A 24,208-nucleotide genomic window follows, 5' to 3' on the forward strand; every position below is an offset into this window, starting at 1 on the left:
TTGAGGGGCGGGCATCACTGGTTCTGAGTGAGTCAGAAGCACCCTCTCCGAGCTTTAGCTAGGTTGGGTGGTGTTGTTGCCACCACCAAGACCTTCATAATGATCTTTAAATATTGTTACTCTACCCTTATTACTCCAGTGCCACCTGCTGGTGAAAATCAGCACTGCACCACTTTCCTTTCTAAAAAGATAACTGGTAGCTTCTCTGTTTTCCCCCAAAGTTCTTACAATGCTATTTTATTTTAAGTATTTAAAATTTCCTCCGGCATGAGGGCTACAATGCTGAACACATCATGGCTTTTGTAACCCCAGGTTCTTAATTTTGTCCCTAAAGTTTGTCCATCAATGCCACTCTGGTCTCCCTTGGGACAAATCTGAACAAAATTCCCATTCAAGTAATAGCCAGGGCCTGAAAAATATTTGGACAGCTGAGACTTGGTGTGCTTTGGACTTGGCAGTAGTGAGAAGCCAATGTGTCAATGGACATTTGTGTTCAGGTGTCAAAAAGGGACAGGGTGGCCCGGAAAGAAAGAAGTCAGAAAATCATCCCTCAGAGGCTGCCAAGAAGAGACAGGGCATGTCTCACTCATGTGTCCACAGTTCACCTACAGTCTTCTCCTCTGACGTCATGAGGAATTATCCTGGCCTGACTCCCACAGGGAAGACTCAGAGGAGTCCCTCTGAAGAGTGGAAATCTCTCCACAAAGCACACAGTCTCTCCGAAGAGTGTAAGGCTCTCCATAAAATGGGGAATTATTTTGATGACAGTATTTGGTTGGCCATCCCACAGAGTTAGATCTAAGGGAAGTATTCTCTTCTGAGTGAATTCCAGTAGGAAGAACCCTCAGGAACCATTCATATTTACCCAGAACTTGCTCAATGGTAGTCAGAACTACTTTGAAAGTACTAATGAACATTGAACCTAAATTAAGTACACCTATGACCCCATTTTGCACACGAGAAAACTGGTGCGCGCGCGTGCATGCACGCGCACACACACATACACACACACACACACAATTGCCTTGGTTGAACTTTGAGCCCAGGTTAGTAGGCTCCTGAGACTGAGTTTTAATCTTTCTTTATATACCCATCTATCCATCCATCCACCCATCCATTCATCCATCCATACATCCAACTATCTATCTATCTATCTATCTATCTATCTATCTATCTATCTATCTATCTATCTATCTATCTATCTATTAATTCATCCATCCACCCATCCATCCATTCAACTTTCCACACATCAATCTATCTATTCATCCATACATACATCCATACATACACACAGCCATACATCTATCAGTCTATCATCCATCCATTCAAACATCCACACATCAGTCTATATGTCCATCCATCCATCCATCCAAACATTCACACATCAGTCTATATGTCCATCCATCCATCCATCCATCCATACATACATACATACATTCACATATCAGTCTATCTATCTATCATCTATCTATCTATCTATCTATCTATCCATCCATCCAAACATCCACAATCAGTCCATCCATCCATCCATCCATCCAAACATCCACACATCAGTCTATATGTCCATCCATCCATCCATCTATCCAAGCATTCACACATCAGTCTATCCATCCGTCCATCCATTCATCCATCCATCCATCCAAACATCCACACATCAGTCTATCATCCATCCATCCATCCATCCAAACATCCACACATCAGTCTATCTATCCATCCATCCATCCATCCATCCATCCATCCATCCATCCATCCATCCAAACATCCACACATCAGTCCATCCATCCATCCAAACATCCACACATCAGTCTATCTATCCATCTATCCATCCATCCATCCAAACATCCACAATCAGTCCATCCATCCATCCATCCAAACATCCACACATCAGTCTATCCATCCATCCATCCATCCATCCATCCATCCATCCATCCATCTATCCATCCATCCAAACATCCACACATCTGATTGCACCACGGAAAACTTAGCCTGGCACTGTCATCTGTAACTCCTGCTAATGCGGTTAAGTCATCAAAAAGACCAGGGATAATGATCCTGCTTCCCCGACTCAATGTGGTACTGAGGCAGCTTTCAGAGCCGGCTGTTCCCCTGAACATCTGGAAGTCACTAGCGTAGGACCTGAGAGGGAGCTGCAACTTATAGCCATCAGATCTGTAAAGCTTTATGGACCCAAAGCCCAGGTGGCCTGACAGTCCCCAAGTTCCTCCCTGGTGCGGTTTGAGGAGGAAGTAGAAGTTGGGCTGTGAGCAGGCCCCCAGAGCTGGGCGATGCTAGCGGCCTCCTGTCCCCTTTCCTGGTTGCCCGTCCCTAGGGCAAGAGGGCAGCACACTTTCCTCAGGCTTTCTCTCGCTGTACCCACACAGAAGTGCTAAGAGAACAGAGGCCAGCCGCTGTGCCCAAGGCCTTGGCACGCCAGCAGCCTGTTGCAAAGGCACTGTTAGAAACCACCGGAGACATTTTCTAGCCCTGGGCATGAGTTTATGCCAACGAGGCATCAATGGTCCCAGGTTTACAAACGGGATGCCCTCCAATACACACTGAGAGATATTTATTTGGGACCCAGAAACCTTTATTTTTTCATGGAAACACTAACTCCATGCTTAGGTTTCCAGGCTGGAGAAACTTACTTGACTCAAACAGAGCCCAAGAGGCCAGACTTGATATTCTGACCTGGGTACACATACTCAAGTATGCGTAGACAGGATTCAGGTGACCTGCTTATCCTAGCAGAACAGAACAAAAGATGCGAGGGACTTGAGTAGTTACAGGCTCAGTAGGACAGGAGTCGACTGTAAGGCACAGCTTGCCCGGTTGGAGCCTGCACTATTTTCAAATGAGCAGTAATTCTCAGACACAAGCGTTGTGTTCTGTTCTGGGTGCAGTGTTCCACCATGCACTGCCAAGTGACAGAAGGACCCACTGGAGGAAAGGGAGAAATTAATCCTGGAGACAAGGAGACGTTAGGCTGAGGTTTGCAGACTTGAAAGTGTCTCTCAAGTTGGAGCCCAGCTTTGCTCTGGTTACTGAGGACCTCAAAAAGCTTTTGTTTGGGTAGAGAATCCTTTGGAATGGCCTTAGACCAGATGCATTTCATGCAACTTGTAATTCCAGGATCTAACAGTTTTAGGGCTGAGAAATTGGGCAGCTTGCCTGACAAGTGTGAGACCACTGGAAGTAAGAGGTGGTGGAGACCTACCAACCAGGTGTACTCACCTGCCTTTATTCGGCATGCCCCTCCCCGTCCCCCCCATCCCAGCAGGATCTTTTCTGAGATTTTGTGGCTATCCGTTTCTGTGAATCTTTGGGCTGGAAGAGTGACCACAGGCAAGGATATGCTGAGAGTTCTTTCGGGGGAGGGGCAGTTTGCTTGATTCAGGCCAGTTGTGGGAATGATAGCGTTTAAGCTTCCTTTCTGTTGCTATGCTACAATACTCTGACCAAAAGCAACTCTTGGGAGGAAAGAATTCGCTTATCTTACACTTTCTAGCTATAGACTGTCATTGAGGGAAGTCAGGGTAGGAACTCAAGTGGGAACTTGAAGGCAGAAACCTTGGAAGAACGGTGCTTGCTGGCTTGCTTCTAGTTTCCTTCCGCTTAGCTAGCTGTCTTATAGCCCAGCACTACAATACTAGGGAATGATGCTGCCCATGGTAGGCAGGGACTTCCTACATCAATTAAAAATCAAGACACCTTCCTACAGACAAGCTCACAGGTAATCTGCTCCGGGCACTCCTTCAGCTGAGATGCTCAGTGGGTCCAGGCTGGGTCAAGCTGATAGTTAAAGCTAAGGAGGGTAACGGGTGAGAGGAAAAGAGCTGCAGAAATGGACAGAACGTGGGCTTAAAAGGAAGCTAAAGACGTGAAAGAGATGGGAGAGGAAGTAGAAACCCAAGGAACAAAAGAACTGGAAGATGGTTTGGTTAGAAAAAAGGAACGAGACCTGATGCGTTCAGTAGGACAGAACCTAGATCAATACAAGGTGGTCAGACAATAAAAAGGAGACGGGAGCCGGAGACTAGGAATGTGGCCTTGTTGCCAGCCACCCCCAATGCACAGCTGATTTACACGGTGCATCTCGGTATTTACACTTTATCCCAGAGGCCATTCTGAGGAGATTGCTTAGGTGGGGACTCTATGGAGGGGACATAAGATAGGATAAGTCCTTGGGTCTCCAACTCGATAAAAGCCCCCTTTTTGTCTTGTTGAGAGCAGACAAAACAAAGATATTTCTTGAAGGTTGAAATGACTTGGCACGCCAGACTCTGCTGACCCGGCATTGAGCTTGAGAAATCAAGGGTGACCATGGAAGTGCATTTCTAGGATGCATAACTAGAAGCAGCAAGTGGCTTGCCTAGGCTGACCCCTGCTCCTGTAGGCTTCTCAGCATCTTTGGGGACCTATGGGCATTCTGCAGGCTCAGTATATCTACACGCAACCAGCAACTACTTTCTTCTTTTATTTTGTCCCCTGCTGAGAGTGGCTCTGGTTCAGACAGTTTCAGCAATCTGGGTGTGGGGCCCACAGATGTGAGCCTGTCCCACCTAGGGTAAAGGTCAGAGAGTTCTGAGTATTTTTTTTTGCTCTTTCAAAGTTGTTGGCAACAGGTGTGGCCACAGACAAGCAATCCTGACCTAGGGTCTGGTTAATTAGTATTTGGCGTGTAGAGGTGGATCCGCTCCACCTTGCCATTCCTGCTCCTTCAAAGGAGATTGACAGGGTTCCAGGGAGTAGCTGCCTACAGGATACTGGGTCTATTCCTTACATCTTGTTAATGAAGTCCGTTGCCTCCCCACTCCCCTTTCGGAGTGAAGTGTTTAAGTGTGGGGAGAATTCACAGTGGTTCAGTATTCACTGAATTTCTCTTCCGATGCTGTTCCCGTGTTTCAACCTTTTATTTCTCTCACATCTCTGTTACTTTTGCTTAATAATTCTAATCCTCACACTCCTACCCTGGAACATGCTGAACCCCAACATCTGTGCTTGGCTCCACCACGAGGGGTGGGGACTGCAGAGGAGGCAGAAATCTTGGCCAAGACTACTGAGCGTACATGGGCAAAGGTGTCATTGTGCAGTTTATGGAAACCCAGTTCATCCTGATGCTGGGTGGGAGGGATGGGGGCTAGATCTTACTCTCTTGTCATGTATCAAACAAAACAGAAGCTGTGGGGCTGACGGGGCGGCTTAATGGTCAGAAGTACCCATTGTTCTTGAAGAGGAACGGGGTGGGGGTGATTCAATTCGGCTTCTGTGGCAGCACCAAGTCGTCGGAGTCAGCGAAGAGACAGGAGCCCGGATGTCGCAATTCAGAGCAATTCAGAAGCGCATTCCTGGGAGAGAATGCATTTCTCTCCCCGCAAGCACAACACTGCCCTTTCTTGGGAGATGATAACGATTTCCCTTGATCTTTGGGATGAGTTTCCCTAAGCAGGAACTCCAGAGAGTATCTGTTTTCAGGCTTCTGAGAGCCTCGTTATTGAAGCCTTAGGAATCGCTATCCAAACCTGTATGAAATCGCCTCTGGAAATGGAAGACGGGGCAAAGGCCTGGGCTACTTGCCGTCTTCCTTACTTCCCGTACAGGTTTCCTCACAGGTTTAGACCTGAGGGCCGGGCATTTTGTTGGCCCAATTGTTTGAAGGCTCTATCTACTTTCTCCAAATCAAAATGGGGAGGACTTGGGCAGTTAGAACCATGCGGAGTAGCAATGAAGACAACGCTGAAGCTCTCTCCTGGACGGGAGCCAGGACTGTGTCGGCTGCTCGTGTAGGCGGTGGGGGACCACAGACCTGAAATCACAGCTGGACTGGTCAGAGCATGAACGGGAACCTAGCTGTTCTCAGTCTTTCCGTGAGTCAACCTAGCAAGCCCGGACCAAGGTCAGAACCAAGGCAAGGCCCCAGTGCAGTCTGAACCTGCTCTGGAGGAGGCATGGAATGCAAAATAAATAAATAAGCAAATAGATAGGTAGATAGGTAAATAAATGAATGAATAAATAAACAAATAAAGTAGACTGAATTTAGAATGGTGGCTGGACATTCCAAACACTAAATACCCTTGTATTTTATGATTGGCAAAATATCAAATGATATACATTATTTGTAAGGGCCATATTTCTTACATTCCCTTGTTCTCAAACATAATTCATCTCAACTGTGCCATTTGTGGGGCGGTTAAAGTAATCCTTCAACAGAAATGTCACATAACATTTAGCAATTTGCCAAGCTGCGTAAACATGAAATTGGGACAAACAGCATTGGCTTTCTGTCGTTTTTTAGAAGCATCCAAAGGGTTAGCCTCAATGACTTGGGGACAGAGTCCCGCGGAGCTCGGCGTTCATTGCTTCCTGGGCAGTTTCTCTGAAGGAAGGCTTTCCGGCCGAGAGCGGAGATGGAGGGGTTTGCAAAGAGAAACACAGAGCCCCCTTGGGGAAGAAGTTAGCTGAGGGAAAGACCCACGTTTCGTAGGAGGTAATAAGAAGATTCTAGTTTCTTTTAGGTCTAGCCACAGTGGATTTTTCCTCTCCTTTTGCTTTTGCTTTAGTTGTGTACAGGAGCTCTCGGCAGTTTATTATCCGCACGATCCCTAAAAGTGACACGGGCGCTCTGTAAAGGAGTCTCCTCTACATACTGTGTGTGCAGAGGAGCCATCATGTGCTGATTATCCAGCAGTGGCTGCTCTCTGGGTTTGGTATGCAGAAATACATCCCTCGTTCTGCATACATGTTCTCATGTACAACACACAAGCGCAGCACCAGGCCGGGAGCCCTGTAATAGCTCAGCTCCTTGAGTGAGCAGTCTCCCACGGGTCAGTCTTCTCACGCCAGCCAGTGCCCACACATATCGGCTTTTCAGTTATTTACTTTTATTAATCTTTAAGGTTAGCATGCAAAGTCACGGCTTTCATTCCGACATTTTATACATGCATGGCTTTATATATGCTCCTATTTATTTCCATCCTTCCCATTGACTTTCCCCAGGCCTCCTTCCCCTCTTGGAGGTGCCTTTCCTGTATTGTATCCCCAAATAATCTCCCCATTTTCAGGTCACATATATTCCACCACCCTCGTACCCTCTTTCTTCTGTTCTCCTCCACTTGTTCTTTTAGAGTCCTTCTCTCTTAGTCCTTGTTCTACTTGCTCCCCCCTCCACCCCCACCCCCATATCTATATTTCACATGTGAGAGAAAACATGGGATGTTTGTTTTTTGCACTCTGCCTTAGCTTAAAGTAATGATCTCTACTTCCTTTCTTTTTTCTTAAAATGCCATAGCTGCATTTTTCTTTACGTCTGAATAGCAAGCATTCCATTGTGTGTGTGCAGCGCATTTAAGCTGCAGTATGGCGACTTTACCATTCTTCTAATGGCGGGTGAGTAAATCTTCACTTCCCATCACGTGAACACGTCCTACAACCTTTGTTCCTGCGTTTGGATAACACTTTCCTCACAACTCTTTCTTGGTGAGTTCTGTCATTTCTCTACAATCTTGCCCAAACTGTGTGTCTCAGTTTGCAGTATGAATTGTGTGTGTTTGCTGGGTTTGAGTTTGGTTTTTTAAGACTGAGTTTCTCTGCGTAGCCCTGCCTGTCCTGGAACTCACTCTGTGTCAAAGGGAGTGTGCTGGTAGAGACCAGTCACCTCTTGCCCCAGTCCCTCCATCTCCTCCCAGTCCCTGCACAGGACTGGAGGGCAAATGAATAGCCCTGACATTCTTGTGTCTTGTCACTAGGCGGCGCTCTTCTACCCCTCTGGTCTATCTGTACTGTGCATACATTTAACGCCACACCAGCTGTGGCCACTAAAATGCTTCTCAACGTGAACCTGACTGGGAAGACAACGCTGCAAGCTGCCACTCTGCTGCTAAAATGGAGAGAGCCCAGCTGAGCCAGCTGAACCTGTGGCTTGTCTGGCTTTGCAGAACTCTCGTCTAAGAATAGCTATGGATCTGTCGCTCTGGGTGGCTTTCTCTGGTGCTGGGTGCGCCTGGGGGCACCAGGGCCATCTTTGGCCTCCCCCATGAAGACAGCCTTATTCCTGTCCCCTGAGAGAAATCCCTGTGCCCCTGGGTCTTGGATCATTACTCCTAACTCTGGCTTGGTCTTTCCTGATGTCTTGTCTCGTATATTCATGGGTCAGTGAATGGGCCATGATGTGTGTCCAGCACCCGCTTCCTGGGAGTCCTCCCATGCCTAAATTTGCTTTCATGCGCTGAGAGCGCTCTTGTCTCTTCTGCATCTAAATATAAACATAGCTTGTTGTTAGCCTCCCTCTAAGGCAGTGGTTCTCAACCTGTGGGTCGCAATGCCCTTGGGGTGGCATATCAAATGCTTGCAATATGATTCCTAACAGTAGCAAAATTGCAGTTATGATGTGGCAATGAGATAATTTTATGATGGGGGGGGTCGCCTCAACATGAGGAACTCTGTTTAAGGGTTGAGAATCACTTGGAGTCTAAGGGGTTGGGTCCTGCCTGAGAGGATGCCTTAGTCTTCAGCGCAGGACGAAGATGACTGTCCGGCCTCAAACACAGGGGGTCCCTACTCCAGCTCCGCGTATGCCAGGTGTCCTGCGCGGAAGGGATTGGCTGTGGATCTTAGTGCACTGGGGTGGGATGATCATTGTTGTGTCCTAGAATGTTGTCCAATGACACATAGTAGACATTCAACAAATATTTCTTGAATGAATTAGGCTTTGCCTGAACACCCAGGCACACCCGCTTCTATCAGCTCTCCGTTTAAGTCACACACATACAATAACAAGTGATTTTTCTGTCAACACTGTGAGCTGTGCGTTCTTGTTGTTGGCAGAGTACTTCAGCCTGTTTGAACTTAAAAGTAGTTATTTGTTTACTAAAAATGATTTCATGTAGTTGGGTTAAAATGTCATAGCAAATGCGCATAGCTATGATTCAAGAAAGGCACCCATGATGTTGGGAATGGAGCCTGGGGGCCTCACTGACTTACACCGTTAGCCTACTTTATTATATAATCTTATATTAAGTATCTTTTATAAAAGGACATAAAGCAGTCTAAATTACTATTAATGATTACGCTCAGAGGCCTGATGTAGATGGGCCTTCTGTCTATGTGTTATTTTCATTGGTTAATAAAGAGACTGCCTTGGCCCTCTGATAGGACAGAAAATTAGGTAGGTGGAGTAAACAGAACAGAATGCTGGGAAGAGGGCAATGAGGCAGACGCCATGGAACCAGCCACCAGGTCAGACATGCTGAATCTTTTCCGGTAAGCCGCTACCTCGTGGTGCTACACAGATTATTAGAAATGGGTTAATCAAGATGTGAGAGTTAGTCAGTAACTAACTCTCTAGAGATAATGGGCCAGGCAGTGTTTAAATGAATACAGTTTCCGTGTTATTATTTCTGGGGCTAAGCTAGCTGCGTGGGAGCCAGGTGGGATGAAAAGCAGGCCTGCCCGCAGCTTCTCACTACAGAGGCCATCTTCCTGGAGGTCCTACCGAGAGATAGCAAGGGCATGGGCTTCAATCCCTTGATGTTTCAAGCATGTGTATCACTTAGAGAACTGTGGACTCAAATTACAAAGTAACAATCTCATGCTGATGTAAATTTTTAAAAGAGGGTCATTCATAAAAGTAGACAGACAGTGGTTCTCAATCTTCCTGATCCTGCAACCCTTTAATACAGTACCTCATGGTATGGTGACCCTCAATCATAACATTTTTGTTGCTACTTCATATCTGTAGTTTTGCTACTGTTACAAACAGTAATGCAAATGTCTGTGTTTTTTGTCTTAGGTGACTCACTTGAAAGGGTCATTTGGCTTCCAAAGGGGTCACAACCCATAGGTAGAGAACTGCTGATCTAGAACCAAAGGGGTGATGACTTAGGTTCAGGTTCACAGGAATGGAGTTTCTTTGGGAGCGATGAAAATGTTCTAGAATGTGATTGTCGTGATGGTCATATAACTATGGATATACTAAGACCCCCTGAATAAGAACTTTAGACAGGTGGATTTTATGGGATGTGAAGGGTGTCTCAATACAGCTGCTATTTTAAATGGACAAAGGCATTTGGACATCCAAAGCTGCTTTTTTTTTTTTAATGCATGCAGAATGGCTTTGGCTGGGCCATGCAGTGGTTAAGAACTCCTCCTTCTCTCCCTACCTGGACTCCCGTCTTAGCATTTATGGTGTCTGTGGCACAGAAGCCTTTCTCTCCCCAGGGATGCACCCAGCAGTGTGTGAGCTGTGTGGAAGTGGGTGCTGTGTGAGTAAGAAACAGGAACAATGATGGGCTGGGAGGCTGCTGTCCAAAGTCCCTGTCCCAAAGCCAGAAATAGCAAAGCTTTGCCAGGTTGGGAGTCACTACTTCAGGTTTTTTGAGGAGTTTTCAGCCAAATTGGCATCAAGATTCCTAAGCTGCCCGGAGAAGCCAAGTAAACAAGCCACAAATCACTGTTGTCTGTTACATAAGAACGGGAGCCCTCTGGGAGAGACGACAGCTGATTTAGACACTCGAGTGTATTTGAAAGAATGAAGAGCTTGGGATGTAATAAAGAAAAAGCCCTGGTTCTGGGGACTCCTGTGAACCCTGGTCCCCCAGCACCACAGGCTGCTTCTCTCTCGTTGCTGCCAGGCATCATTAATTAGTGTTACTATTATTAGTGCAATTAAACAAGAATAGGATGGGGTAGGGAGCGTGTCTGACTTATTTCCAAACTTTCAAAATTATTTTTTTTATGATTCTCTGATTTGGAACCTTTAGGTCACAACTGCTCCCATAAGGCACCTATAAAATAGGACATTTACAGTGGAGTCAGTACCAAGAATATGATAAAGCATGTGATATGCTCGACCCAGGCAGTGCATGGGTGCTGTGCAGCCTGAGAGTTACCATTAGTTACTGACGATGTTAGGGAAGCCCAGAAGCCTTCAATCTTGCCACTTCACCGCTCAGATTTTTACCGATGTGTTTGCTGATGGCAGGAATTCCAGGTGTTGGTGTTTGGATTCCTGTTTGCTCACCCGTGACCTAGGGCTTGTTCCCACTCCCCTTATTCCTTAGTTTATTTACCACAACAATGGAGTCGCTCAAGTTAGAAGTCATATAGATCTGCCCCGCAGAGCTGCTATGATCTAGTGAGCTAATCCGTGTCAGTTGATTAGAAAAGGGCCCAGTGCCTTGGAACTGCACATTCTACTGCAGGAAATAAAAGGATGGGGAGACAGGTGGCTGGGGAGGGTCCTGCTGCACGGCAATAATGACTGAAAATTAGGGGAGGGGCTGAAAACAAGGCCTGGGAATTCCCCCCAAGCAGGAAAATGTGTCACCAGACAGTAACTATTCAGATAAACCTTCCACGATAATAGCAATCCTGTTGCACAATTTCCCATCCTCCCCCTGCTTTGTCAGGAAACTGTTTGAACTGACACAGGTGCTCTTTATCTCAGGGTGGTGAAGACAGAAGCCCGTGTAGAAACTCGAGATTGAATTATGTGACAAGCAAGCACATCAGCTATCTGGCTTCCTAGAGGGATTCTTTTGGTTTTATTCTTAATATCTAAAGACTTCTGGGGTGTGGGCCATTTGTTGTTTACGGAAACCAGCAAAATCCAGCAACACGATAATGTTGAGAATTAAGCCTTCTGTCTTTTTCAGCTGAGCTTTTGGGGGAGTGGTGATCCTTTAAAGATAACGCTTCGCATACTGCCCTGTCTTTGTGGGTATGACAACGGTAGTTGCGTTTTAAGCATTAAAGATAAAGTCTGCATCCCACGCCTGCGGTGGTCTCACTGGCTACCTAATCACTAGCTGAAAAGATGAGGGCTGGTGACTGTACACCAGGTTCCAACCAAGTTGCTCCACTCAGGATATACTGCCTGCCCTTGTAGCACACAACAATCCATAACCCTCCTACTCACCCATCTCCTGGCTCCTGTGGCCCACGGGTTGGGGTCTGGGGCTGTTGGTTACAGATGCTGTGAATGGCTTTGATGTGGCTCTGTAGACAGCCTCAGCTACTGGGATAGCTAGAGTCTGTATCAGGGTGAAGGGCTGTGTGGTTGTCCCTGTAATAGACGGGTTCTCATAGGCTTTTGTGGCCTCACCTGTAAGAAAACAGAATTGCATTGGTACCTACAAAATAGCCTGTAGGGTTTAGAAGCCTGTAGGATTTAGGACCAGAAGTCAAATAAATGTTTACTGAACACCACTGGCTTTTAGGAGAGACCCATACTAGTTATAGTGGAAGGTGGGATCTAGAACATTTTCAGAGCAATAAGCCAACAAGCAACCAAGGATTAAACAGCACACTTGAGTGACAGTTCGAAGCCATAGCAACACAGGGAAGGCAGAACATGATTAGTTGCTAAACTACTTTGCCAGGCATCGCAAGGAGTGGTTTGTCTTGGTTCTTTCTTCTTTCTAACCTCCATTTCTCTTTCTCCCTTCTTCCCTTTCTATGGCTTTGCCATCTCAATTGTAATTGGCTCATGGATACATGGCACTTCCAGGGCCTCCATTATGGCTCACTCCTTCGAGAACACATTTTGGTTTAAGGTGGTTCACAACCAGTCAGCTGACTCCACTTGGCCCCAGACGTCTTACCAATAACTGGGATAGTGGAGCTAAGTAGATAGAAGGGATCATGTGACGGTTTTGATTGCTTCACATGTTCTTATCCTTTGACAATTTTTTATGTGTATATACTGACTTTTGGGTATTTGACTTTTGGACATTTCCACTTCCCGTCTCCCATCACCCCAAACCCCTTTCTTCCCAACAAGGTCCCTCCTACTTAATGTTCTGTATTTCTTTCACTGAGTTTAATTTGAGTTGCATGCATGAGTATGAGCGGAGGTTATTCCTTTAAGACTCTGTTTTTATGCTTAGTAATGTATTTATGTGTGTGTCTATGTGTGGGCTTATGCATTTGCGCGTGGTGTCAGTGAAGGTCACCAGAGGGAGTCAGATCCCTTTGAGCTAGAGTTATAGGTAGTAGTGAGTTGCCCTACATGGGTTGCTGGGAATTGAACCCCAGTCCTCTGCAAAAGCACCAGTGCCTTTAGCCACTGAGCCATCTCTCAAGCCCGAGTGGAAATTCATTTCCAGGAGTGTGGAGAGCTGATGCAAGGTTCCAATTGCTTCTTGCAAAGCAAGTCTAAGTTTGTTAAAGCTCCAATTGCTCAGAATATCAACGAAAGTTTAGGGAAAGGAGGCTACTCCACACAAGTTGGGGACTATCTTGGGAACCTTGGGCCAGGGCTGTAGAGAGACCTAACAGCCCCCACCTCACCGCCTCCCCCTCACCTCACCCAGTCCCGTTTGTGGCCCCTCAGCTCTAGGTCTGTTGCCATTGGCTACTGAGCACCCATTGGAGTATTAATTCTCTAACTGGGAATCTTGTGTTCTGGTGTTGCCGTCATACATTACCCTAAACTTGGTGGCTTAAAGCAGCAGAGATTCCTTTTCTTATGCTTCTAGAGGCCAGGATTCCAAAACAAGGACTACCGAGTCAGAGTTAAGGGACCAGCAGCACTGAGCTTCCTCAAGGAAGCCCGAGGGTTGAATGTGTTTCTTACATCAGTCAAGTTCATCTGGATTGGTCTGTGGCTGTCTCTAAAGTTAGCATCCTTGTTTGGTTTCTCTGCCCTGTCTTCATATAACCTCCTTTTCTCAGGGTGTGACGCAATTTTCCTCTGCTTTCTTTCTGTAGAGATGTTTGTGGTTGTATTTCGGGCCCACACAGATAATCCATGATAAATATCCAGTGTCAAGACCCTTAACCATACTGGCAAAAAGTGCTCCTCTCCATGTAAGGGCACGCTTGGGATATTTAGTATCTTTTTGAAGGGAGCTTTTCAGCCCACCATAGAACCCTGGCTCTAGTATTCACTGTGATTAGGGTTGATGCATTTAGGCACCTGGAAAAGCAGGCCAAGGGGGTAACACTTGAGGTTAAAAGATGCCTCTTCCTCTTCCCAACTTGCTCTTTGATATGGTAGAGCACTGCGCACGTACGGCATCCTAGGAGAACGGTGTTAGAGCTACAGGCCTGGCAGACCAACATTTGCTGGGTGTTCAGACACACTGCTCCACACTGGCACCTGTTCCCTTACACATCCTGACACTGTCACCTTCCGGAGTCAATCACACCACTAATTTGGGAGGGCGGACCAGACGAAAACCAAGTCCAGCACCGGGGTTTGATCCAGCCATCCCATCGGCTCTCGTGGGCAGGTGGCAGAGTTCTCCTTTTCATTAACCCCGCTGTTTGCCAACAGTTAGCCATCTTTAAATCAGTCAGAAGACCAGGCCAGACAATTGTTAAAGAGCCATGAATGGCTGCCGGGTTTCTACCGGCATCTGCGCCATCCGTGGGCAAAGCCAAACCTGCCCGATGTATGAAATTTTCTTTATTTTAAAAGACAGCCATTCATAATAAGTCCTAGAGAAGTGTTTAATTTCTTAAGAGGGACCCTCTGCCTCAAGGTTTTGCTAGAAGGCTTTGATGCCTCTTGAGGGAGTGTGGGCCCATGATTGCTTTGCTTCATCTGGGGGGCGGGGCACTGAGTAGAACTGCTTCTGATTTCAATGAACAGGATCAAGGTCCAGTGACACATATAAATAATCAGGCAGCAAATGTATTTTTACTCTCAAATAAATTAATTCAGCCATAATGCAGCAAATAAAGCTTTCTCTAGAACATCTTCCCATCATAGGCTTATTATAGCTTGAAAATCACAAGGATCCCTTCCTGTTGGCCAGATCCTAGGATCCCGGTTACCCCAGCTATCTCCGTTTGTGAATATTCCTTTTCAAGAGAGCTAGAGATTAAACAACATGAAGGCAGTCAGTGGGTTACTTGGCAGGACCCAGCAGCTTTCAAACACTTAATCAATTTACCCAAGAGTAATAATAATAATAATAATAATAAAAAGGTACTCTAGTCCTATATGAACTGCGTTTGCTTGTTCCCTGTCGCAGCTTAGAACCATCTTTACCATGGAGGAAGAGGATGCCACTCTTCCAGCCCTAACTTCTCCCAGGTCCTTACTGAATATTACACTCTGGGTTCATTTTGAACAACTGGACATGACACCCAGCCAGTTTCAGTGACAGTGTTGTCAGATGGATGGAAGTGTAGTCTCCTTTCAGAGGTTCTCACAGACACGCCTCGGGCGCTCAGTACATTGCTGATTTAGGTATGACCACCTTCTCCACAGCTGCAGACAGAGCCCCAGAGCGAGGGAGAGTTACAGATGCCGCCACCAGGAACTGCTCCCCGAGAGGCTGGTTCACCAGATCTCAGATGGAACTTTGCTATAAGAACTGCAGCCTGGGCCAGATTGGGCTCCTAGCCCCACTGTGGCCAGCTTTGCTTCTGAAGCTATCCAAACCTGTCCTTTATGAGTGGGGCCTGTCATGCCTACTTGGCAGGGCTCCTGCCATAATTTGAGTGAAGTATAGAAGTCACCCACACTGTGCTTGGCACATGTAAGATCCAATGAATGGTAGGAGCTGACATTTCATACTACCTTATGCTTCCCCTCTGCAGGGGACAGCGGTGTACCTTGGGGGCCATGACAAGGACAGAAGTCAAAATGCCTACAGGTCTGAGTGCTGGGGGAAGCTTTGGTTTTCTCACTACTAACTCATTCTGAACTTCAGGGCTGCACACCAGGGTAGGAGATCTAAGACCCACTGGTCAATCGCTAGCTGTTGGCGCCTTGGAGGATTTTTCCATAAGCATTCCCAGTGAAGAGGAGAGTTCCGGTTTACAGGGACACATGGAGGCAGAGACAAGGTTAGAACTCAAGCGTGGTTGAACCTAAACTCACGCTCTTTGCCCACTAACAGGGAACAAAGTAGAAGACTGGCCTTGGTCACCAAAGTTTACTGTCAGGAGTGACAACAGGTGACAACAGCGTGGATACAGTCGTGAGGTCAGGGGAGGCCTGGGAGGTGATGCCATAAAGCGTAGGGTCCCCTTCCATGGCAGGGCTTAGTCACAGCCAAGGGGAGACGGGAGAGTGTGTTCCTGTGCCTTTCTCAGGAACAGATTTTCTCAGCCTTCTTTGGCCATGACACCAAGAATGTGCCTTCCCAGTTTTTTTTTTCTTTTTCTTTTTCTTTTCTTTTTTTTGCATTTTTACAAATCAACGCTTACCTGTTTTTATTTAGCCCAGAGCAAGTGGAGGAGGCAGCTGCCCACTTTAGGGTGGCTAACTAACTGTCTGGGAGAGGCAGCCTTTACATTGCCAGCTAACATCTGTCTCCAGTGTGAGCCCTGCAAGGCAAATCAGATACCTTCCAGGATTCAGGTGAGATAACTGGCCACTGAAGATGGTGGCTATGCTTGGCGGAGGGTCATCCTAACCCGATTTACCTATTAACTCATTCTTTTACGAATGCAGCGTGCCGAGACACCTGAGCCATGGTTAACCCTGCATCTACCTCTTTTCTGCTTTGTCCAGTTTCTGAAGGAATTTGACCCCGTAGGAAGAGTAGCGATGAAGCCACTCGTTCATGGTTATCACTGCGATTTTTTTTTTAATTAGGAAGAACTCACTCCATGTAGGCATGTCCTTTCAAAGAGACAGAGCGAGACCCCAAGCATCCCTTTGATACCGGCACACTCGTCATTGACCCAGGAGGCACTCAGTGGTGAGGGCAAGGGGAGATGAAGAAATGCAAGTCTTTGAGATGCTGTGAAGCGTGGACAATCTGGAAAGGAGGGGCAGATAACAACACCTGCTGGTATGCCACAGAAGCTTGAGGTGACGTGGTAATGATGTGGCAAAGCATGATGGTCGTGCTTTAACGGCGGGACTCTTGGGTACTCCACAGATTTAAATAGAAGTAGGAGGGGGACGTCCCATGCTCTACTTCAAACTGCCATGAAGGCATAAAGGCAAGCGTGTGGTGAGCGGGGACAGTTCAGTGCCCCCGTGGCTGGTGTAGACAAGGGGAGCTTTGGACAGACCTCTGTTGCCTGCGGCTTTGAGCTCTAATGGATTCCTAAACCCCAAGGCAGTGTCTCTTACCTGAACCTTCTTCCAGCTCTCGGCCCACAACTGTCTCCTTCTTTAGGATGATGTAATTCATCAGCCACTAAGGAACCAGTTACTATCACAGCCTTGGGGAAATTGCTAAACCCTTCTAAGGTCAGCTTTATATGAAGCAGGGGAAGATAGGGGTGCTCTCCGCCTCAGGCTGTTGTAACTCTGGGCTCTGGCTCAGAGAGAGGACTTGGCTGTTAGCTGTGGTCGCCAGATGGCTGTGTGGGGACCCTTTTTCAGGTTATGACTGAGGGTTGAAGCCGGAAGGACCTGAACACTCCTTTCTATAACAAAATATCCGTCCCTGAGCTTCTCACACCTGTGACCATCCCAGGTTAATCTGCGTGGTCACTAGACCCAAGTCTGCCTGAGCAGTGAGGGAGGGCAAGGACCAACAAAAGGGAGAGACCGGGAGCCACACTGTCTGAGGGGTCTTCAGGTGAGAGTTCCTTCCTTCCTTCCTGCTGCCTTTCCAAGCCTAAAGAAGAAGCTGCTGGTGGAGGCGGCTTTTCCACGTCCTACCAGTCTTTCTGAGGCAGAATCTGCACATGCACACCCTGGACCCCGTGGAGAGTTTTGCGGAGACACTAGGGGAGTATTCTGGGAGGCTGGAAGCACAGAGTATGAGGAGAGAGGGTCTTGGCACTTGTACTGCACAGTCTGGGCATTATTTGGCACTGGCAACTCTCTCTACCCTTGAGATCTCTAAGGTTATCTGTGCCATTAGCACATCCCTGGCCAAAGGCCCTCAACAGCTCCAGACCAAATGAGAAGGGAAAGGAAGGTGACCTCACTTCAAAGCAACTCAGGCCCCAGGGCAGTCTATGGAGAAGCCCAGAGTTCTGAGCGCAGAAGCTGCTGGTTCCTGGAATGGTATGTTAGGAATGGAGGAAAAGGGTCGGGACCGGACAAGAGCAGACTAGATGAAACAGAACCCAGCCATCTGCGCACTTCACCTCTTTGGAAGTCACCAGACTGCAGAGGCTGCAGACCCAGATGAAACAGAAACTATCAGGGGCTTCCTGCCACTCTCCTTCCCTTGTCCTCACCAGAGGAAGACAGGACACATCTCAGATCCCCTCCTTAAGGTATCACCCCACCGTGGTGAACAGGGACGACTGTGTTCTTGCAACTCAGATGTGTCTTGCTTGCTTCAGCGATTAAAAGGTCACAGAAGGTATAGGAGAGGCGGTGACGAGATGTAAGGCAGGCAACTCCCAATATGTCTGCTAAGGCTCCTCAGACCAGGAGTCTGTACCTGTGGAGGCTAGCAGGAGAAGATCTAGCACAGTGATCGAGGGAGAGGTGTTTGGAGCCAGGCTGTCTGAGAGTTTGATTCCCAACTTTGCTAATTCCTTGCTGTTGGTCAATGAAAATCTACCCAGCTGTTTTTCCGAGCTGTGTTTTCTGCAAACTGTGCATTGAGGGCTAAGAACAGGGCATACTGGTAGCAACGCAGACTGGCTAAAAACTACCAGGGAAAGGTCTTGTCACAGTGCCTTGCGCACACCAAATATTCAAGAAATGCTAGCTCTTAAAATTCCAGAGCCATGTCCTCCCTACCTCCACCAGCAGAATGAGCCAGATCCATCCACCTGCCTTCTTTCTGGAATGTCAGATCCTGTGAGAAAGCCCCTGCCTAAGTGAGAAGTCCAAGCGCCTCCCACGCCAGCACCATGGAGGGCACTGGTCTGATTTAGGATAGCAACCGGGGAAAGAGATTCCTTAGTTTCTGCCTCTCCTCTGGAGGCTGGCTCAGGTGAGCCCCGCGGGAGTGCCCTGTGTCCTGATGCAGATCCACTGCTTGTTTGCTTGCTGCTAGTGAGCGGGTCCCATCATTCTCTCTCCTTCCCTTTGCTTTATAGCCAAGCAGAGGCAGCCCCTTCCCTTTCGGTTGCCAGGGAACATTTCTAGGCATAAGGTCATATCATCTAAAGTAACAGTAATGACATCCAGGACAGTCACTCTGAATGAAAGTGACGCAGATAAAGAGACAGGCTCCAATCGTGAAAAATAACAAAACCCCTCACTCCCAAGCCACAGCTCTCTGGTCCCGTTGGTTTTGGTGCCAGGTTCCTGGCATTGGTGAAAGCATCTCCAGGGTCAGCAGGGCTTGATCGGGTAAGATGGAAATTCCCACACCATCTCCCAAAGCACACCATGACACGTGCTTGCACTCAGGCAGCGTGGATGAAACAACACGTGACCACTTGCCTGCTTTGCCAGCTGGGGTTTTGGATGACGAGTATGTAAGAGTCGACGGATAGGTTACACCCTTTTGGGCTTTACTCTCTGCAAAAGAAAAGAAAGTGAGATTTATTTCTAGGGCTGGTTTCTAGATCTTTCTGTGCCGATAAATGGATTATCTCTTTCCAATTTGTCTCTCTTGAGCTCAGCAGCATCTGTCGCCCTTGTACCGAGTTGTTGATTCCAAAAGGAAAGTCAAGTGGCATTTTGTTTTCCCATGGAGTATTTGTTTTATTAATAACAGAATGGAAGTCATAAAATCCTCATGACTCAGAGCTGCCTAACATTAGCAATTTCTTATTTTGCTCCAGAAGATGTGACATGTAAGCTAACGCGTTTTTATCCACAGGGCTTTGGATGTTCAATTGTAACAGGAGGTGGATGCGAGACATCCCACACAGTCTTCTTTCAGGGCTTGGATTGGTCCTCTGTGGATGGATGGTCGCCTCTCACTTTCACAGACCCTGGGGGACTCATTGACTTCCCGGGCATCACGGACACCTGAGAGCAGCTGTATATAGGCCCTCCTTGAAAACAACCATTGGTGGCCACTTGGGGAGAGACGTCAGGTACAAGACAAGGAAAAAAAGCAGGCTTGTCTAACAAGGACACAATAGAAGCAGGAAAAGGGAAGACACTGGGCCATCAGAGCTGGACCAGCAATGATCTGGTAGAGAAGTCAGCAGTCATCAAGTCTGGGACGACGGAAATGGCCCCGAAGCCTATTTCCTGTGTAGTCATCTCATTTCCAAGAGATGCCGGACAGTGGGCTCTGTTCTACAATTAAATGGAAAGTGAATTCCGACAGTTTTCCCCACCCCCCGACCCCTTACAAGTTCAATTGTCTCTGCACAGCTGTTACGGTCCCAGGCCATAAGCAGTGTCTCATGTAGTTATGACATGAGGAAATACCTTTGAAGATTTATTTTATTTGTGCGTGCGTGTGTGTGTGTGTGTGTGTGTGTGTGTGTGTGTCTGTGTATGTGTGTGTGCGCACACATGTACGTGTGTATGCTGAGGCCTGAAAAAGGTTTTGGATCTCCTGGAACTGTAGCCATAGGCATTTATGAGGTCTTCAGTGCAGGTGTGGAGAACCAAATCCCAGTTCTTTGCAAGAGCGTTGAGGGTTCTTAAACACTGATTCGTTTCTCTAGCCCCGTGCAGGAATATCTTAATGTTTAGGGTCTTGCTACCTATCATTGTCTTCAGTGGGAGATCGGGGTGGACACTTGCTATCATATTTATATGAAAGCATTAATCTCTCAATGGTAAGGGGCGGTGTCATTATGGAGAGTGGAGCGAAGTAGGTCAGAACACGGCCCGGGAATGTGCCAAGCATCCTATTGACCCAAGAACTGTGAGGTCTCAGAGAGTGCCTGAGACTAAGAAAAACTGGCTTTCTATTTATATTTTACATTTATTTTATTTTATTTTTTTATTTTATTTTATTTTTTAAAGTTTATTAAAATATAAAAGTTTCCATTTTCGCCCTATATTTTACTTTTTCATATCATTTTTATTTTTATGGTTTTGGGGATCAAACCCAGGGCCCTTCGTGTGCTGAGGTAGGTGTTCTACCACTGAACCATACCCCAGCCCTTATTTTTACTTTTAATTAGCTGCTTTAATCTTCAAGACTCTATTTTTTTATTGAGAAAATATAAATAATGACACAACCTCTAAAAAGTTACAGGGATGCATTGAAAAATGAAATTCCAAAGTGTTTGGAGCTGCATATTCTCACAAAGATGCAAAACTTTATTCAGACATTACCTGTAAGTTCCACTCAAAGGCAAACAATCTGGCTTATAGGTGCCTCTTACTTCATCGTATTAAAACCGCCCGGGAGCAGAAGGGGTCATTTCCAAGCCTTCAGCCATGTCCGGGCCTGCTCTGAGCAGACCCTGGTTGAGGCTGCTTCAGACCTCATGAAGGCCTCCTGGCTATGGGCCACAATGAGTTCACACATAGAGAGGCCTAGATAGACAGAGGCCTCTACCCTCTTACTCTTCTTCTCATGACTCAAACTGGGTCGTTCTTAGTGTTTCTGTTCAGAAGGCAAGAGGGCATCAGCTCAGCTGTCTGAAATGTGGATCAAGGGACCGACCGAGGGCAGTTGTTAGCGGACCTACACTGGCCTTGCCTAAGCTGTTACTGTCCAAGGATTATGAGGACCCAAACCATATGCCCTATCTCTCCCCAACAGCTCCCAGAGCCCCAAGGCAGATTAATTAAAGAAGCACAGTGACCTATAAAAATTAAAGATAAAAATCCAGAGAAAGGTCACACCTGAGCCTTCTGAAGAGGGCTCTGCCACGATCGGCCGTGAACTTGCGATTCACAAGGTGTCCTTAGCGACAGCATGGCAAGACAGTGACCACCCTAACATCCCTTTGGAAGAGGTCTCCTAGTCACTGCGGAAGCACACGCGCTTATGATCTTTGGCCACAGTCATTTTCTGTTAAATGTCACAAGGGAGACTGAGGGAGATGGAAGCTGAGATTTATAGGGAATAGACTTATTAAACTGATTTTATTGTGAAAACAAAAAGCCAACAACAACCACCACAAAAATCCGTAACACTCAATGCCTCTCCTTTCTAGGAATGTCCTGGACTGCGGGCTGAGTTGTTAGCCTGAATTCTCTCGCTTAGACGGGAGTTGCTTGGTGCATTCCTATGTGGAGGTTACAGTTCTCTCTTCTCAACTAGACAGTGACACTGTCGTTTGGTCTCTGCCCTGAGTTCTTAGTAACTTACTCTGTGGCTGACGGCCTTCCATGATTTGATAAAGAAATGAGACTCATCTGTATAACTTAATAGGCTCGGGGAAACAGGGGTTGCCCAACTGGAGGAGAATCCTAAAATGTCTGTTTTTTTGTTTTTTTTTTTTTTCTTTTGTCACAATTCTGATGGGTGGAGGAAATAAGGGCTGGGACCTGGGATGCCTAATGGGGATCAGAAAACCACCTTGTCTGGAAGAACCGTGGTACAATGAGACGCGTCTCTTTCCATGGGGAATTTCTCCTTCGAATAATCCCATCACATCCAATCTTGCTGGAGGCCAGGCAGCTTTGAATTAGAATCTAGGTTTAAATCCTATGGAACTTCCTTAGAGAAAACAAGGAGGTGGGGGTTTTGTGCAAAGAGAGGGTAAGGTGAGCATTGGATGTTAATCTTCTGCTCCAAATCAAACGTGTCAGGGCGCCTGAACGAGCAGCTTTTCCTGGCCGATCTCAGGGGATGCAAGACACAACAATATAATGAAGGTTTGTTGGGTGTGGTGGATAACAACATATTTTATTTAAAAGAGAAAGAGTGGGTCCGTAGTCTACATTAAACACAACAGGGCAGGGGGTTTAAGGGGAACACTAATGTGGAAGGAATGACCCAACTAGGAAAAATCGTGAATTCTGCAGCTACAGTCTGCCCTGTTTGCATAGCATCTGAATTTGTGATTCAACTCATCTGCAATTAAAATCCTTGGGAACAATTTGCAGCTGTGCTGGGCTGCAGGTGATTGTGTCATCCTTTCCTAAACAACAGAGTGGACCAGCTACGTACACAGCAACCGCATTGTTAGGTACGGAAGGAATCTGGAGCCGGCACAGCGACGGGGAGAGACGGCCATAGGTTATGCACAGACCTTTGTTCAAAGGGCGCCTGAGCAGCTTGCAGATTTTGGTACCCCGAGGGGATACTGGAGAACCACTGACTAATGTCTTAATTATGAAGCAGGATGGGCAAGGAGTGTAAAAACTGCTGAGTAAACATTACTGGGGAATAAGTTCCTCAAGCTCTTGAAGTATCACCCTGCTTGCTAACTAATTACACACATCGTGGCCCTGGAGAAGTATATTATACTAGGCAAGCAATCAAATTTGGTATCAGTAACAATGAAAGAAACCGACAGTATGAGTCTTCGATATGGCCATTGCACTGTGACACCAAGAAGATTTGATGATATAACCTGTCCTTCTCAAAATATCCTGGGGCTGGCGTGATGGCTCAGTGATTAAGAGCTCTTGCTCTTGCAGAGGATCTGGGTTCGGTACTCAGTACCCACATAATGGCTCATAACTATCTGTAACTCCATTTCCAGGAGTTCTGATATTCTCTTCTGGCCTCTGTGGGCAGCAGGCACACACAGGGTACCCATATATACATGCAGGCAAAACACTCATATACATAAACAATATCATTAGGAATGTCTATTGAAATTGAATCCAATCACAAAAAAACAAAACAAAACAAAAACAAAGACAATAAAGCGGCTCATCCCATTTTGGGTCCATCCTGTAGGACATACTCCTAAATAACTGGTCTAGACTCCATAGATGTCTTTATTATTCATGATGACAAGATGTGACGTGGGTGGGGGAATTAAAGAGACCCAAGAGATTTGACAACTAACTGCCAGGTCTAATCTTTGATCATGTTACAGATCACAAAAAGGGAATAAATTATTCTGAGGATGATTTTGAGCACATGAATAAGAACTCTTCACCAGAGAGTGGTGCATCAAGGTTCGTTTGCAGATGTGGTACCGCGGTAGTTGCTCAGAAAGCGTTCACACTCCTAGAGACACGGAGCCATACTTACAGACAAAATGTCAAGGGCACTCACAACATTTTCCAGGAAAGTTATCTTTAAATGGTAAATATGCAAGTAGGCAAAACAAAAATGTTAACAATTAAGGAATCTGGGTGAAAGAAAGATGGGCAGTCATTGTGTTACCTTTCAGTTTGCCATTAGTTTATTTTCAAAATAAAAGACTGGATGGAAGGAATAACAAAGATAGGAGAAGCCATTCATAATGGCTTGGAGAGAGCTGGTTGCCTTTTCACTGTTGAAACTACACTCCAGGAGTTTTGAGAGACAGAGAGAGAGAAAGAGAGAGAGAGAGAGAGAGA

General features: G+C 46.6%; 1 protein-coding gene across 2 annotated transcripts in view; it reads right to left on the reverse strand.

The window, feature by feature from the left end:
* Vit (vitrin) overlaps positions 1-24,208 on the reverse strand; it is a 123,146-nt gene that overhangs the window by 36,444 nt on the left and 62,494 nt on the right. For both annotated transcript variants that reach the window (XM_087907347.1, XM_087907346.1), the window contains 2 exons: positions 19,265-19,342; positions 11,912-12,097 (listed from right to left, as the gene is read on the reverse strand). In XM_087907347.1, the coding sequence (XP_087763473.1) occupies positions 11,912-12,097; positions 19,265-19,342 (264 nt within the window). The remainder of the gene's footprint in view (positions 1-11,911; positions 12,098-19,264; positions 19,343-24,208) is intronic.

The sequence above is a fragment of the Myodes glareolus genome, chromosome 6 (assembly GCF_982192425.1).
Source record: "Myodes glareolus chromosome 6, mMyoGla1.1, whole genome shotgun sequence".
Lineage (NCBI taxonomy): Eukaryota > Metazoa > Chordata > Mammalia > Rodentia > Cricetidae > Myodes > Myodes glareolus.